Source organism: Wolffia australiana, chromosome 14, assembly GCF_029677425.1.
Source record: "Wolffia australiana isolate 7733 chromosome 14, ASM2967742v1".
In the NCBI taxonomy this organism is placed as follows: domain Eukaryota; kingdom Viridiplantae; phylum Streptophyta; class Magnoliopsida; order Alismatales; family Araceae; genus Wolffia; species Wolffia australiana.
Genome location: NC_135848.1, coordinates 15124604 through 15143274, shown reverse-complemented (window position 1 = coordinate 15143274; position 18671 = coordinate 15124604). Strand labels below are relative to the sequence as shown.

Genomic DNA, 18671 nt, shown 5'->3' with positions numbered 1-18671 from the left:
TGATAATTACTGTACTGTGCGTAAACGAAAATCTACGGATGAGTTGCTTATTTCACCGAGTAAGCCAGGCATTTGCGAAAGGTAATTATTGTACTGTAGGTACACAGAAATCTACGGATGAGTCGCTTAATTCACCGAGCGAGCAAAGCATTTGCACATGATAATTATTATATTGTGCGTAAACGAAAATCTATGGATCAGCTGTTTAATTCACCGAGTAAGCAAATCCTTTGCAAATGGTAATTATTATATCGTCCCTGACTGCTGTGGAGAGTAAATCAGATATAACGCGCAAAAGTCGAGTTACCGAATAAGCAAAGCATTTGCAAATGGTGACTATTGTATCGTACCTGATTGCGGTGGAGCGTAAATCAGATATAACGCGCTGAAATTCGAATTATCGAGTAAGCAAAACATTTGCAAATGTTAATTATCGTATCGTACCTGACTGCTGTGGAGCGTAAATCAGATATGACGCGCGAAATTCGAGTTGCCGAGAAAGCAAAGCATGCGCAAGCGAAAATCTACGGAAGAGTCGCAATCCTAACCCTAGTTATCGTATTATTTCCGCTGATATGATCTCATCAGCATTAATGATTCCATCCCGATCTGTGGCCTGCCGTGATTAATTGCCACGCGCATCCTGCAAGTCTCGATACTGACATCAATAATAACCAAGATTCAGCGCGTTGACCTAAAACCTACTATTGAAATTGGAATCGGAATCCAGCCAGCGGGATCGGCGGTCATGGCGTTCACACTGTGACAGATCGTCCGCTTGATTGATTCCGCCTGGAATGAAAGGAGATCCGGAAACATTTGAAAATTTCACTTTGCGTGAATCGAATCGGGATCTGGTGACGTTCTTCTTGCGTAGAACTCTAGCAATGGAAGAACTGACAAGCAACTCCCCGCCCGCAACGTTGACTTAGTTATAAATTAACTCGCCGTTTTTAAACAGATACAAGAACTTTCCAAAACGGGCCCGCCGCGACGGAATCTTCAAACCGGTGTGATGCGCAAGGGATACGAATCCGCTAAAGTGATCCGGCGGGCGTAGCCAGTCAACATCGGGGCCCACCCCGGCATTACCCGCCCTCCAATTGGTCCTCTGAGAGACAGCACACCGCGCTCACAGCGACAGCAAACCGATGGAGGAGAAGCGCACTCAGGTCAAATTCCAAAAATACCCTGTCCGTGGGCTCCACCCGGCCCCCCCCCCCCGCGGCCTATAAAACGCAGCCGTCCGGCACAGTTGCTCCGCACCTCTTCTTCTTCTTCCTCTTCGTGGTGTTCCTCTTCTTCTTGTTCTTCTCGTGGTCTCTGACTATGGCGGAGATGACGTGCCCTAGCATGCTGGGGGGAGGGAATTTGTCGGCGGGGACGGTGAATTTCCTCTGCAATTCGTTGCAGGACATCGCGATCAACTTCACGACGGTGGACAACAAGTTTGCCGACGCTACGTACGCGGTGGACAGCACCTACCTCCTCTTCTCGGCCTACCTCGTCTTCGCGATGCAGTTAGGGTTTGCGATGCTCTGCGCCGGCTCGGTGCGCGCGAAGAACACGATGAACATCATGCTGACGAACGTTCTAGACGCGGCCGCGGGGGGGATCTCGTACTACCTCTTCGGCTTCGCCTTCGCCTTCGGCGCGCCGTCCAACGGGTTCATCGGGCGCCACTTCTTCGGGCTAAGGGACGTGCCCGCGCCCAATTTCGACTACCCGTTCTTTCTCTACCAGTGGGCCTTCGCTATAGCCGCGGCGGGGATCACCTCGGGCTCGATCGCGGAGCGGACACAGTTCGTGGCCTATCTCATCTACTCCTCCTTCCTGACCGGATTCGTGTACCCGGTGGTCTCGCACTGGTTCTGGTCCGCCGACGGGTGGGCCGGCGCGGGTAAGTCCGGGACCCCGTTGTTCGGGACGGGCGCGATAGACTTCGCCGGGTCCGGGGTGGTGCACATGGTGGGGGGCATAGCGGGCCTGTGGGGCGCGCTGATTGAAGGCCCCCGGATCGGGCGGTTCGACCACGCGGGCCGGTCCGTGACGCTCCGCGGGCACAGCGCCTCCCTGGTCGTGCTCGGGACCTTCCTTCTCTGGTTCGGCTGGTACGGGTTCAACCCGGGGTCCTTCCTCACCATCCTCAAGTCGTACGGGCCGCCCGGGTCCATGAACGGGCAGTGGTCCGCCGTGGGCCGGACCGCGGTGACCACGACGCTGTCGGGGTGCGCCGCGGGTCTGACCACGCTGTTCGTGAAGCGGCTGCTGTCCGGGCACTGGAACGTGACCGACGTGTGCAACGGGCTGCTGGGGGGGCTCGCGGCCGTCACCTCCGGGTGCGCCGTGGTGGAGCCGTGGGCGGCCGTGGTGTGCGGGGTGGTCGCGGCCAGCGTGCTGATCGGGTGCAACAAGCTGGCGGAGAAGTTCAAGTACGACGACCCGCTGGAGGCGGCGCAGCTCCACGGCGGGTGCGGCGCGTGGGGGCTGCTCTTCACGGGGCTGTTCGCCAAGGAGAGGTACGTCAACGAGGTGTACCCGAACCGGCCGGGCCGGCCTTATGGGCTGTTCATGGGCGGCGGGGGGAAGCTTCTGGCGGCCCAGATTGTCCAGATCCTGGTGATCATCGGCTGGGTCTCGGTCACCATGGGCCCGCTCTTCTTCCTGCTCAAGCGCTTCAACCTGCTCCGCATCTCCTCCGAGGACGAGATGGCGGGCATGGATCTCACCCGCCACGGCGGCTTCGCCTACGCCTACCACGACGACGACTCGCCCAGCCGCGCCGGCGGGCTCATGATGAAGCCCATCGCCAGCCGAGTCGAGCCCGCCGCCGGCCGGACCCCCCCGGCCGGCGCCTAGTCCGTCTCCTCGGCGCACTAGGACTGTACAGCGCTATTATCTACGGAGGGCGAGGACGCCACGGGAGAGGGCCGAGAGGCTTCGTCCCCTCCGCGTTCTCGTCCCGTCCTCCCTAGTTTCTGCTTGTTCTTCTTCTCTGGACGACGGGGGGGGAAGGCCGGGCCGCGGAGAGCCATGGCGGCGCTGGAGTGTGGCAACGGGTGGACGTGGCAACACCAGCTCCGCCATAACCTCATCCTCTGCCCGGTTGTGTTGTTTGGTGATCCTCTCCTTGTCCTCTTCTGTGGATGTAAGACCCCAAGAAAAAAAACGTAAAATATTTCGTCGCCCTGTTCTCCCGGTCTCCTCCATCCAGTTTTTTTATTTTTTTTGATTTACTTATTGTTGCCTTTCTGGCCGTATCTTTATCTCCCAGCCACCCAAGTCCGTGGTCGGGGAGACAAGGGAGGTCCAGCGATCCTCACGCAGCCCACATGCTTTGGTTTGCTTTTGTCCTTCCTCTTTCGGCCTCTGCCACTTGCATGGGATGCTTCTTGGATAATCTTCAAGTCCAAATTCCGAGAACTTCATGAAGTTCAGGACTAGCGTAGCAAGTGGACAACGAGAAAGGAACAAGATTGGCATTTTCGGAAAGGATCGATTTTATGTATATCCATTGTATCAAATGCATGTGGACTTGATGAGCAGAGAGTTATAGACAAAAAAGAGACCGGAGACCATAGCTACTGCAGATACCTATGGAGAAGAAGCGGTCCCTGTCCACATGGCTCGTTAGATGATTGGCACAATTATTATATTCAATTATTAATGCAATTATTTAGATATCCCCCTTAACTTTAGTGTCTTCATCTTCTCCTTAAATAGGTTTTTTTTTTTGTCTCGCATAACTCGCTGACCAAATCATATCACAAGATCAGAGGAGCCGGCAGAGCTCCTTTTTCTACGTTTAAGGGCGAATGGACCCAATGTAATCTGCGCCATGTTTTTATCAGATGAAATCTCAATTTTGCATTAGATATTTTGGGTTAATATATTCGTTAAATCAGATTCCTCAATGTAATAAATGGTGCATCAAGAGTATCCACATTCATGTGCTCTTCATGATATTAGAATCATGGGAGACGACTCTGTAACTTGTACATAATCGTTTACGAAGACAAACGATAAAATGTAATTCTTGATGATATGCATATCAATTCTAAAAATAGGCGAGTTACATTGCAATGTCTATTGATCTCTTGATCGCAAGGTGGATTGATCTCTTGATCTATGAGAGAGAGGGGTAAATATATCTTGTAATCTGATATTCAGTGCATCAGTTTATAACCCTACTTTTCCAATATTTTCCGGTATACCCATATAACATCTAGATTATGACCATTGAAATAATTATGATTTGTATTTTAAGATCCAAACCTGATATGAATTATGAACTTCTCTTCCTTGTTTGATTCATTGAAGCCTCTTTCTCATGCCCTTTCGTGATCATGGATGATCTATCTCAATGTTCCATTCATAGTATAAAAGGTTCACCAGGTGTTATCCTTCCCAGTGCTCATGCCTGCTACTTATCTTTCATAATGGCCTTCATCACCATTTTTCAAGGGAGTGGTCCTGAATAGAGTCCAAAACCTCTCCTTATCCTAGGGGAGCTGTTTTATAGAGTCATAGTCCCTACCAATTGTGGCTCAATAGCTAAGCCAGAGTTTTGTCTACAATCTTTCCATGGTGTAACCCAATCATTACAGACATCTTTCTCGTCTAATGATCTACACTTCTGATTACCTTATCAGATGTGTGTGGAAAAAAATCCTTGAACTTCCTCTGATACTCAAGTGATACAAACTAAAGGGCCCCAAGATCCTAAAATGGGATAAATATGTGAAGATTATCCTACTACGATTTCATAAGCTTCAATATATCACTAAACCACCTAAAAATGTGATTGGCTTTTGGAAGCAAATGCTCTTATTAAGGTATGACTTTTAGATGCTATTTATCCAACTATAGGTCTCCATCTCTTGCAACTTCTTTCAATAAAGGAAATCTGCAATCACATGTATCAGATGCTCTCAAAAAGGAACAATAAATCTTATATCACTTTCCTAGTTTTGAAGTTTATTATTTTGAACCAGGGTGATAAGAGTGTGTGTGTGTGTGTGTGTGTTTGAATATGCTTATGCTTTTTAATATACCTGGAATGAATTGGATTATTACTAACATGTCGAGAACACTGATTTTAACGAATGTGTCCATGTATTAGAAGATCGAGTTCATAATTATTGTAGGGTTTACTCACATTTTGACATGTTGATGATAATGCTACTGAACAAAGAGAGTTCTCCCACATTTGTTAAGGAAACCCACCTCAACTCCCTGAATACTCTTGAACTCACTTTGGCAATTATTGCTTTCGGCTCCAAGTCTTTGAGTTAGAATCCACCATCACTGGACCATACCTCTCATAGTAACACAGCCCTGACCAAAGATATTAATGTATCTCAGACAAAATTATATCCAGACTATGGTGTTGGAAAATCCATGGTAAAACTCAACTAGAACAGAGGAAAGTATCCATTAGCCAGACTAGTATGTTTGTAATTTTTTTTCAGGTACATTGCATGCCTTAGTCATATCTTAATGTGGTAATACATCAGTCTAGGGCAGTTCTGCAGCACCCACACCATTAGGACACTTGAGAGCATCATCTATGGATGTTGAAAAGTTGCATTAGGAATGTGACCATCTATGGTTGCTTCTAAATCTTGCCTCAATCTTTGCACTTTCCGAAACTAGTTCAGGTAATATCACTACCTAACTTACTTCAAATCAAACTTTCCAACAGCGAGATCAATGGTATCTACCAATAAGAACCACAGATCATGTCAACATATGACAAGGAAAACAGGGGGTGCTTATAAGTTTCACATATACTCTTAATGTGACATATAATTGTGTTTTGATCATAGATTTAGATACTACATATCATATGATCCCTAACCAGGATTTCTATAGCTTGTACCAACCTTTCTCTCAAGATAAAACTGTACTCACTGTTAATGGAAGATTGGTTCCTATTGCCATTTTTGGTAGAATTCTTATACATCAGGTTGGGAGATTTGACTATTTTATATGTAACTTGATCTCTACTAGTTGATTAAGAAATTCAATTACTGGATGTGTTATTGTGAACAAGATGATATGATGACATATATGGGTCCTCACTAAAGAATTCCAGGGCTTATATTATCTTGTGGAATGATAACCTTATAGGAGCCACAACATATCTCAACGGCTCTCTGCAGCACAATGTCCCCGCCCACCCTGTTATGTTAGTATCTTGGTCATCCTTTTCTTGCTTTGAAATGTCTATTTCCTCAGCTATCCCATTTAAACCTGGATTTTGTTTGTAACACTTTTGAAAGAGCTAAGCATACTCATGCTTTCTACTCTCATGGATTTCATGAATCACGTGCGCCTTTTGTTTTAGTTCACGGTGATATCTGGGAGGATATATCCTTCATAGGTAACTATTGTCAAATGACTTAGGTCCATTTAATGATCCACCCATCAAAATCTACTGTGATCATAATAGATTTCTTCCAAATGATAAAATTATAATTTAACAAAAAGGATAATGCTCTTTAGACGATGCCCAAAACCACATATGAAAAAATATCAAAACCTTATTTACAAGTCAAGGGGTGTCAGAAAGCAAAACACAGACACCTCATTGAAGTTTCACATGAATTAGTGATTCAAATTTATGTTCCAGAACTGTACTTTCATTGACTATCTGGAAAAAACTATATTATCAGAGACATCACGTCCCATCAAAAGACCAACTTCTATGGGCCTAGAGACTTAACTACACAATAGAAGATCCAATATCACCTAGCATGAGGACTTTGAACAACCTAACTATGAGGTGTACCCAACTTCATGTCCTTAAAATGTGATCTGGGGAATCTCTAACATCCCTGATCATGGATCTACTTCAAAACAAGATGATTCACCAACCCTAGAGGGGGAAAAATACTCTGTTAGGTGGGCACTGATATACAAACAACCTTTGAATAAGAAGGGCTCTGTCATAGTTATCAAGGAATCTGATGTCTCTGGTGGACAGTCTCCAGCATCAAAGTTCCAATATGAAAAGGTATATTTGAAGCATAAGAAAACATCAAAGGAATTGATCCCATATGTTCTCTTTACCCCCAATAGAAGGAGATAGAGGAAGTTATCTTTACCCACATCAGAACTATGTGTCTCCTTGAAAAATACCCATTCAGTATCAAGAATTTGTATTTATATTAAGGTTTTTCTCTATTCCCAAGAATGTGTCAGAGTCCTTCAAAGATATAAATTGGAAGACTTTCATGGATATGGAACAACAAGCTTTGATTCATAATAATACCTGGACCCTTGCCCCTTTATCATCAGGAAATAAACCTAAAAATTTTCAATGGGTTTTCACTATCCGTCAGCCAAATAGAGAGATAGAGAAATATAAATCGTGTTCTAAACAGAAAATATTGTATTGACTATGATGAAACCTTTGTCCTTATAAAAAAATATGAATGTGAGAAGAATAAATATTTCTCTTTCTATCACAAAAGGTATGGGATCAACACCAGTTAGACATAAATATGTATTTTTAAAGACACATTTGGAGGAACAAATGTGTATGTATGCATATTATACATGGCATCAAAAATACCAAATTAAACCACTTGAACTGAATATTAAACAAGGTTTCGTATGGGATCACAAAATATCCAAGGGCTTGGTGTGGAAAGTTTTCCATAACATACTTCAAGGGAATAACCCTATTATTAATGTATGTTGATGATGTGACTTTGATGGGGGAAAATCAAGATGAAATTCAAGTTGGATGAATGATCAGCGAAGGAGTTTAAATTTTTTTGTGAAACTCAATCGAAGTATATGGTGTGTCGGGTTCTAGGATCATGATTGATATGAAGCTACAAATATTTGTGAAACTATTTCCTTCTCAAATATCATTTATGAATAAGAATAATATATGTTTAAAGCCTACTGACCTCTGTTTTATGATTTCATCATAATTAACTAAATCACTGCATGGATTCATAGGCTTCATATAAGTATCACACATTCATTATAATGAATAGACTGTATCAATGAACATTGAAAGAGATATGTTTTATGAAATTGGCTTGCTGAACACATATTTCTATTAATCTCCTAATTAAAAAAGGTCAATCACTATTTGAGGACAAACCTATTTTTTTCACTAATGGCTTCGCCGATGGATTTGATATACTTTCTAACAATGAAACTCTTCCAATATGACATCTCCTTTATAAATGATATCTGTAATCAAGTGATATGTTTTAGCAAGTTTGTTAACCTCTATTTATACCTTGACTCTTTCCAATGTGCAATTTCACTATTGGTGTCATACAATAATGGAGTAGGATTTATGATTTAAGGGATGACTCCAAGGTGAATGATGAATATTTCAATCACTATTTATCTTAGCACACATTAGTGGCCATGATGCACTCAGATTTTGTTCTCAAATCTCAAATTTGCCCACTTGAAACCTTTCCAATATGTTATACCTCCATGTTATATAAGCCTGAAGTCAAATTTGGATTCTCTACCATTTGGATATCAAAGGAGACTCTTATATTTATAACCATTGAGTTTCCATTCTTAGGACATCTTAATATCTCAAGAACACATCTCAGATCATTTAAGTGATCATAACAATTATCCCTTAAAATACATTTGTCCATTTAAATAAAATGTGTACATGATGGATATGATTATCATGATAAAATCAGATTCATCATGTACATCCTGATAACATGCATTTTTAGTACCTTATATGATCAGATTTACATGTTTATGTGCATTAAATTACTTATATTTTCATGTTATCAAGCTTAAAATGGTTTAATATATTTTTAGAAAGATGTTATGAATTTTCTGCATTTTAATGCAGTTTTGGAGAATCTTTTGACAATAGATTCTAAAGAATATAATTTTTTGAGACGTAATATGATTTTTATAGATTTTTTCAACATTAAATTTAGAAAGATATGATTTTTCTAAGTTGAAATATATATTTATTTTTATTTCTTGGACTTTATTTTATTTAATATGAATATTAAAATATTTTCTATTTTTATCTCGCACCACCACGTGTCATCGTTCGATTCGTCGAACGACGACAAATTGCAGCTAGCGCTGATGATTGGCGACAGCCAATCATCATGGCATTCAACTGACAGTTATAGTTTTTTCGCTTAGGGTTGATATGGATGAATAAAAAAAAGAATCCCTTTTTTGCAATAAATGCGCACTTGGGCCGAGGCACAAAACGACAAAATTTAACTTTTTAAAATTCTTTTTCTTTGAAATAGGGGCAAGTGACCTGGCTGCACCCATGTGTACACGTGACCCGCGCGTGTACATGTGACGCATAGCTATCAAAATTTAAGTGGATAGAAGAAAGAGAAGTGCTGACGTGGCACTCATTGACGTGACGCCACGTCAGCTGCGAGGAGGATTCAAATACAATCTATAATATTTTATCATTCTCTTTTGTCTTTTTGTCCTCTTACAGGTACACATGGTGACTCTGAAATGCACACGCGGAAGATGAGAAGACACAGAATTTTAACAATTGGAGAGTTTAACAGAAAGAGAAAATGAGGAAGCGTTAGAGACGATGATGATGAGAGAGAAAAAATCAAGGGCTAGGATTGCTCAAACTTGAAACAGCCATATGTGACGACCTACAATTCTGATTGAGCTGAAATTTTCAGCATTGCTTCGTATCCCCTCCTCTTTCCATCCATAAAATCTGATCTATAAGTAGAGGTCTGGATCACTATGAAATTCATATTGAACTTGATTCCTACTTGTGTGGGCTGATTTGAAAGATTGTGAGTTTTGAGATCCATAAAGTGTGTTCTTGGTGGCCTAGATGTGTGGGGAGAAGCATTGGAGAAGAGGGGGAGCTTACCGGCACTCCCAAAGTGCCATGATCCTAGCGGAACATAATGGTCTAAGGTAAGCATATTCTCGTTACGTTGCTCTTTTTCCGACATCATAGTTTGCTTGGTTGGGCTTCACTATCATATCACCTCCTTACATTCCTCTTCTCTCGTCTCTATCTTTTTCATCACACTTTTCTACATTCAATCACTCTTGTATCCTTCCCATTCTCTACCTCATCCACATATCGTTACACAGAATTCTACGTTCACTTCCTCTTTTTTACCAATTTAAGTAGAATTATAGATATATACAACATATTATTCAATATTACTATCTCGCCTCCTCTACTCTAGTATTTATCTTTTCTCATATCACTAAAGTAAGAATTAAATCCTTGTGGAGACGTCTGTACTCATCACTAGCTAAATATTCCTAAGTACGGTTAAATATATTTTTATTTAGTAATCTCAATTACCAACGACAAATTAAATCCCCTAAATTTTAGATTATCACATACCAAAACCCTTATGGTGATGGTTTTTATGTTCATGAATTTGGACAATACTGATAATCTTCTCAAGTTATCTCTATAGATCTGTATCCCCAGTACAAATATTGCATCTCCCAAATCCCTTTAGGGAGGAGATATTTTATTGTAATTCTCTTATAGCTGATAACATTCCTACATCATTAACAATGAGTAGAATGTCCTCTACATAAAGGATAATGAAAATAATTGTGCACCCAATGGTATTATTTTATACACATATGGCTCATATTCATTCTCAATGAAGAGATGACATTTGATCTCTTTATCAAAACTCATATTACAACTTTGGGAAGCTTGCGTCTGTCTATAATTTGATGCTCACAACTTGTACACCTTGGATGTATCATTTTAGATTTTATTTTTTACACCTTCATCCATAATCATGACATTCTTCTCTGACGACGGCTCGGGCCTACATTATCATGTCAGCTAGCCAGAATGATATATCCATGAACTTTGACTTTTAATTTTCCACAATTTCCATCAACATTGATCTTTACTTAATTGTCCACTTACACCCAATGGGTACATACCCTTAGGAGAGTCTACAAAGTTCCCAACTTGTTTTAGAACATGTAATGAATTTCAGAATCCATATGTTATTGCACATTCCCAGAGTTATCACAACCTCTTCATGGGCCAGATTTCTCCATCTATGAGGTACAATATCTTGACATTTACAGAATAGGAAGGGAATATCTACGTTTTTTCATCACAGGCACACTGTAATTTAGTGCGCTAGGAATATAATAATATTCTAAAGATCATTTATCTCCCAATAGACCTTTGAAGTTCACAATCCATATAGTGAGCATTTCAACCTTTGCAATATTTTCTAGGCTCAGCTTTATCTTATATTTTTCTCAAATTTAATCCATAACATCAAATTTAATAATTAAAACATATCAATGATTGAAATTTCTTAGTGTTATTACGACGAGGCACTACTTGTAGGTCCTCTAATATTGACCTTTCAGATCATATGAAATTATTCATTTATGCATATATTATTTTATAATAGATCTTCATTAATGTCATGTATTGTCTTGTCCTTAAGGACATGGAACATGTTCTCAATGGTCATTCCAAAAAAGGACATGTAACACATTCCCAATGGCCATACCAAAAAAAGGACATGTAACACATTCTCAATGGTCATACCAAAAAAATGACAAGTAACACATTCTCAATGGTCATACCAACAAAAGGATCTCGAGATTTTTCCCTCCTAAGGATCACTATTAATACCCCTAAGAAATTTATGTAGTTTTACCAGTTTGATCTAAATATTTTTCATGTTAATATTAATAGTGAACTGTAAACATTCAGTCATGAAGGAATTAAATGATGAGGTTAACGATAATTTAAAAAAGGAAAACTATTCTCCCAACAAATTCCACCACTTAGTCCATTTAACCATTTATAGAAGGCCCCTTGACATTGCGAGCCTTGAATAGAATTTTTGATAGTGTACACATATGAGTCTCACACGACTAGAACAGCAAATAGCTCATTAATCTATGTTGAAGTTACCTCTTCACTTCTAACTCTTTATTTGTATCCCATTAATGACATCCAATGTTAGTACAACATGAGAATCATCCACAAGGATATAGGCTAACTGCTCATGTTTGAAAACTATCATCGCGTTATTGAGCACATCATAAAGGATGGACTTGTCAAATGAGTTGCATCAACTATGATGTATAGTGGTTATTTGACAACGTGTTTTATGGAGATTAAATCATTTAAGACATAATCATTTTTTATCATATGTTCTGTTCATTAATAAGGGATCCCACTAAAATTAATCATTCTACACAACTCTCACATGCATAGAAAGGGACAAAATGACATCATACTATTGGGGATCAAAATCTCAACATACATATTACGACCTAGAGTACAATCCCTCAGTCATAATACATATTATTGAGCACCCATATCATTAGAATTGTGACTGATTGTAATATCTAATTGAAATTCTTTCCAGCACTCATGCAGCCTAGAGTATACCCCCAAATGATGGATATAATATTTGTGTAAAGCCAATCATATTTTTTATAATGATGGATATAATATGTTTGTTAAGTTCATTGAAATCAATGATTTTTTAATATGGATATCGTGTGTTTTTTATAATGAAGTCCTTGAATATATGAAATGACTTTGTGAATTATGATGAAATCATATTACTGTGATCAGTGGTCTCTAATCATATATTATAAATATTCATTCCTTAAGGATGCTTGAGGCAATCGTCAAACTATACGGAAATAATAGCATTACAAGATCCTACTTACATGGTAAGTATTACGGACCATGAGTCCACTGTGTACATATATTAAGGGCAGATGGTGGATGCATTTTAGGGAAGAGTTCACTGAAATGATCATATGAATACAAGTCTTCACTACATATCATTCTGAGTTTTCATCGATATTAAGGCCCTCAGAACCCAACAAACATGAAACATGAAACAAATCAGCATAAAAATCATCATAAATGTGTAATGACGTCAGCATAAACATGAAACAAATCACCTAGGCATGAAACAAGTGAGTCTTGTTGAGTTGGTCATGTGTGCAGCCTTTGGATGTATCCATACAATCCTCAGCACATTGAATCTCATCCTTCACTTTGATGAGATATGTTCACCCACCGCCATTAGTTATCATGTACATATATTCCCTCCTCCATTTGATGCTCCTTGGACAACTTAGAATATGGTCAACAATCAAACCCTGATCAACCATGCGAGTTGTACCGATGCATCCAAAAATCATCAAAAAACTCTTCTTGGATATTTCACTGCCTTAGCCAAGGACTTCCTTTCACCATATTCTTTGAGTTTTCTCCTCTTATATTGAGGTCAAACAATCCCATCTTGACCACTCATTTGTCTTCATGAACTTCTGATGCACCTGGGTTAAGGCTGTTTAGAATCCTATGATTAGAGACTCGTAGTTCATAGTCAAAGTATAACTGTCCGTCTGCAAGATATCTTTGGTGTCTCAAGTCTAAGGACCAATTAAAAAACTATGATATGAATCAACCTGATAAAAAATTTTGTATAATACCATTCAGGAATTTTTACATACCAATTCAGTATACTATTTCCACTAAAGACTACGTGCTCTTTATCCTTGGTGTCTCCACACAAATGAATATAGGACTGGAGATACTCATCATATGAATACTTTGATGTCCTTCTTCAGTGTCATTGGAATTGGAGTATTTAGAACACATTTTTACATCCTTGTGGTCTTCATATTATGGTCTCATCATAATTCATGGACTTTCATAATAAATATCACACATGCACCATGATAAATACATTATATTAATGAACAAGGAGCGAGATGTGGAATGTGTAATTGATTTACCGACTGCATATATTTCTTGGAAAATGAAAATAACAGTGGGATATACAAGTGTATGGATGTTATGGATGAGATGCATGGTTGTATAAGAATAGATGCATTGCATCATGAAGAAGACGGAGAAGCAAGTGTAAAAAGACAGTGTATATTCTTATAAAATTCAAGGATCAAGGTCATTTAAAACAACAAAAAATCCCCTCCACTTCTCTCACTTTTTGACTTCAATAAAAAATGGACACCAAAAAAACTTGATGGATCTTAAAATCACTTTATTTCACTCAGCCTATTAAAATAGGATCAATTCTATGATGGTTTTCACATTATGAAGGGTTGTATTTATAGATCTAATAATCTAGAAGGAAGGAGGAGAGAGAAAGGAGCCCCCCAAAATTTCAACTCAAAACTCTTTCTAGATCCTCATATTATCTGCTATGTGTTGGATTGCTATTGTGGCACAGAATCTTTGTAAAATCCTCATATTATTCATTAACTGCATTGCAATGATTGATTTAAACATCCAATTGATGTGTGTCCTAGTTTCATCTGAAAAGACGATACCATAAATCATGTTAATTCTTTCTTGGAAATAAAAATATTCCAGGTGATATAAAAATATAAAAGCTTCCTCTCTCTTTTCTCACCTCATAATTTGGATTATTCTTTCTTCTCAAGTCAGAACGTGCCACAGATACGAAATTACTTCATTGGTGAAGTCACGTCAAATGTGAATTGAATCCCTCCTTATTCTATTGGTCCACATATGCTCCTTTTTAAACTTCAAGTTTGCATTTATTCCAAGTTAAAGATATTTATTTTTTTCATTCTTCCACATCATCCTAAAAATAGAGAATTGAGGAATTTGTTAAAAAGGATATGCATTATGGCATCGTGATTCACAATACGATAATGACCCTTTTTTGTGAAAGTCTTGATGTCAATTCTTAGATGTAATTATCGTTGGCTATGACAAATGATCTGCCATGATTTAAATGCATAAGATGTTGAGGTGTGGCAAAAAATGAACAAATTCTGATGCATATATGGAATATCTTGGATTAATTTTACAAAATATATTTTCACTTATAAAACATATTTAAACTATATAATACAATGTAGACAATATTTTGATATAAAATCATTTTTCATGAATATGATGTCCAAAGATTTGATAGAGTTCCCTAAAAAGTGAAAAAAAATATAAGAAGTAATTCTAAGCTTGATCACACATATATTATTATCTAAGTGCAAATAAACATGAAAAATAAATGATATTAATATAATAATTAGTATGTCATCAAATGTATCTTTTTAATTATTATTTTTGGCAAAACACAATGTCGAATACGACCAATCAAAGGTTTGAGCTCAGAGATGAATCTAGTCGTGCCCCATACGCCACCCTGGGAGGCTTTATATATGTAAGGTTGAGTGTTTAAAAGAGTTCATAAGTGTGGAGCGAGCGAAAGTATTCTAGTTACACATGGATCCCACTCGTTCACGCACAGGACACAAAGGAAAAATATACAATAGTGATACCACTGTGTGTCACAATGGAAACCTCTGGCACTAGAAGCTCGTTCATGTCTCCTGGCATTGGTGATGCATGGAACATGTATTATGTTCACACTCATAGGTATCATCTTAGAGCTATGTGGAACAATATCTAAATGGGACGTTTGGACACCAAAGACATATTGTGGATGGATGACTATGTTTTGACTATTAAATATGATTCTAATACCAATATTAAACTGTTCCTAGTTTATATATGCTAAGAATGACACAAAAGTAATTAAGTGATCAAGATGTGATTGTTAGCCTTTTTTGTAAGAGGAGGTTGGCACAAGGAAGAAGTTGCATTAATTATGTGGCTCAGTTCGTAAAAAAATTAGTGATGTTATCTAATGATCTAGATTATACATTTGCACTAACTAGAAGGACATTATAGGCTTTAAAAATTAATTGTACTTTAAATAAATCATGAGTCTTATACAACTGAAGTTATATGTATATGGTAATTGATGATAATAAAAGCTCCATAAGATAATTCAACTTAGGACTGATATAAAACTCTACATCTTCTAGAGCACGAGGTGCAACTTAGGACCCACTAGCCAAAAATTGAAATTAACAAGTGAAATCAATCCTTGGTTGTCAAATTTATATAGTGTTATATTTTATTAATAATGTTTGCCAATAGAATGATACATGGGCCCAAAGTGCCATAGGCATAAGATCTATAGCCATTGGTGAAAATTGATTCAAATAAATCTAAAATGATGAGAAAATATTTTCCTAAGGAACCTAATTTATTCACAATTTATTTAATAATTTTGGGAATTTTAAGGATTTTGTGGTTATTAATTAGAAATAAATATCATAGCTGATGCTTCACTAGCGATAGGTGCTGACTCTTGGTAATAGTGTGAATAGTGTGGAGTAAATGAAAAAAAATACCACAGATGATTATGATAATAATTATGGTGGATACACATTGACAAGTGATGGAGTGGGCGAGTTGTATGGATTTATTGTTTCTGGTGGCAACAAAGATGGAGGCAAATATATGCCACCAAGTAGCTGAGTTAGTGGTGGTGTGCATGACAGTGAAAATCTAGGCTATCAAAAATGATAACTTAAGAAAAGGATGAAGATTTGAGTTTTCAAAATATGGATATCACATTAATTTTTTCGTCATATGCACAAAAGTTTTAGTGCTTTCTCTTCATGCGTCTTAATCGCGACATCACTCCTTCACCATCAGAATGTAAGGATAGACCATAATTAGCTTTTTAATGAGAAAATCACTCCACTAATCATACTTAGGAACAAAATCCAACTATGGGATTTTACAAGCATGGGGGTCTATTTATAAATTCAAGTCTATGGATGGATAGAGTAAGTATTCTATGGATGGATAGAGTAAGTAAAAAATACACTACTCTTAAAATTTCAACTCAAAATTCCTGATGGATTTGAGATTTTAATGGGAATTAAAACATCTGCACTTAATAGTTCAATTTAGGCCCTTCAATTTTCTCTATCCTGGTCACATGTCATGAGTGTGTTGTGCAGTCGTCATATATCACAAAAATTCAACATTTTGATCCACATTTGAAATGACCTTCAACAGACTTCTGACACGTGTTCTCTTTTTTTGGAAAACTTTTTCCAATGAAAGGCATAAAATCTAAAGCTCGATTTCTTCCCCTAAATTTTAAAGTTTTCAATCATTTGTATCAATTTTTGCATATGAATGCTGCTCCCAAACCTGTTTGGCCATGTGTTTGTGAAAAAGAGTAAATACAAAGAACAAATGTGCAATGATTATGCTTTTTATCATTGTTAAGTTGCATAATACCACTTATTCTTGTACATTATAATAAAGTCATTTGCATTGGGGTGCATTTATTGATGAAAATTTAGTATCTCGAAAGCCAATCACACATTCCATATCGTGTTCCATGTTAATCAATATAATGTATTCATTATAATGCATATGTGATGCGTATAATATGATTATAATATGATTCTAAAAATTTAAAGAGCACCCACCATAAATTCTCGTGTCTCCATAGTAACAGCCACATGATCAACCATACTTATCACATAACTACAATGCCTCATTTGCCCCTTCACTAGCTGCCATCTACTCCACCCTAGTTGTAGATAGACCGATAGTAGATTGCAATGTCAACTTCCAGATCACAGGTCCACCAGCGACCATAAAGACATATCTCGTCATGGATCTTCGATGATCTAAATCACATTAAAAATCAGAATCGACAAAGCCAATTATTGATAGAGAACTTTGCTTCTCAAAGATAATCCCCATGCTCAATGTGAGCACATTAGATATCAAAGAGTCCACTTCATCATATTTCAATCCTCTTTCTCATGGTTTCTCATAAATCTGCTAACAACTCCAACTAAGTTGGCAATATCTAGTCATGTGCAAGTCATAGCATAGATAAGAGAGGCAATGATAGTAGAAAAAGGAATTGCTTGATTTCAACTATATCGTCTGCAGTGTTTGGAGATTGAGCTTTATATAGTTTGAAATGGTATGCAAGAAGATTACTCACTACTTAAGCATTGGACATGCCAAAAAGTTCATCATTCTACTTCAGATACTTAAGCAACCTTTCTCTAACCTCTATGGATCTCCATGCTAGGAATCTTCCTTACAGATCCAAGACCCTGCATGTGAAATTCATTCCCCAATAGAACCTTCAACCTAACAGCTTCATGTAAGTACTTTAAAGCAATGTGTGACCTATCATCACACTGCTTAAAGTAAACACAGAAATAAAACTCACACCTGGTGTAGCCAATCCACAATATATAGGAGACAAACTTCGTATACCATTGCCTCATAGTGACTTTCTCAATTTGGAGGCATGATGTTCAGCTCCGTCATGTACATATAATTAGAATATGATTCGAAAATATAAAAAAATTATTATAGTACTTAAATAAACTATAAATGATATTTTTATGACTTATAAATTATTTTATTTATGAATTAAAAATGATATAGTATTTAAATAAACTAAAAATGATATTTTATGACTTATAAATTATTTTATTTATGAAATTATTTTCGAAACATTCAGTTAAAGTAACATAAATAAAGAAAAATGAACCTCTATCTAAAAATATAATATTTAATTAAATATATAATAACGTGCATCTATATCCCTTTGGATATAAATACAGAAATAAAATACATGTAATTAGTATAAATATAATATTCTATTTATAAATGGATATAATAGGTGACACATTCACTTGAGTTCTTGCTTGGCTTACTTCATGGCCTAGTTAGTACTCATGGACTGTCCTACAAAATGAGAACTAATTTTCCATTTGAAAATATAAAGTAA

At 37.9% G+C, this 18671-nt stretch overlaps 1 protein-coding gene across 1 annotated transcript; it reads left to right on the top strand.

Annotated features, from left to right (window-relative positions):
• Positions 1 to 1272: 1272 nt before the first annotated feature.
• Positions 1273 to 3260, top strand: LOC144711657 (ammonium transporter 1 member 2-like). Its single transcript, XM_078585656.1, has one exon. It carries the CDS (start codon positions 1330 to 1332, stop codon positions 2857 to 2859), a length of 1530 nt encoding a protein of 509 aa, XP_078441782.1. The 5' UTR covers positions 1273 to 1329; the 3' UTR covers positions 2860 to 3260.
• The last annotated feature ends 15411 nt before the right edge of the window (positions 3261 to 18671 follow it).

Excerpts from the sequence above, each read along its gene's own strand:
- LOC144711657 (XM_078585656.1), top strand. The coding sequence starts at position 1,330 with ATGGCGGAGATGACGTGCCCTAGCATGCTGGGGGGAGGGAATTTGTCG.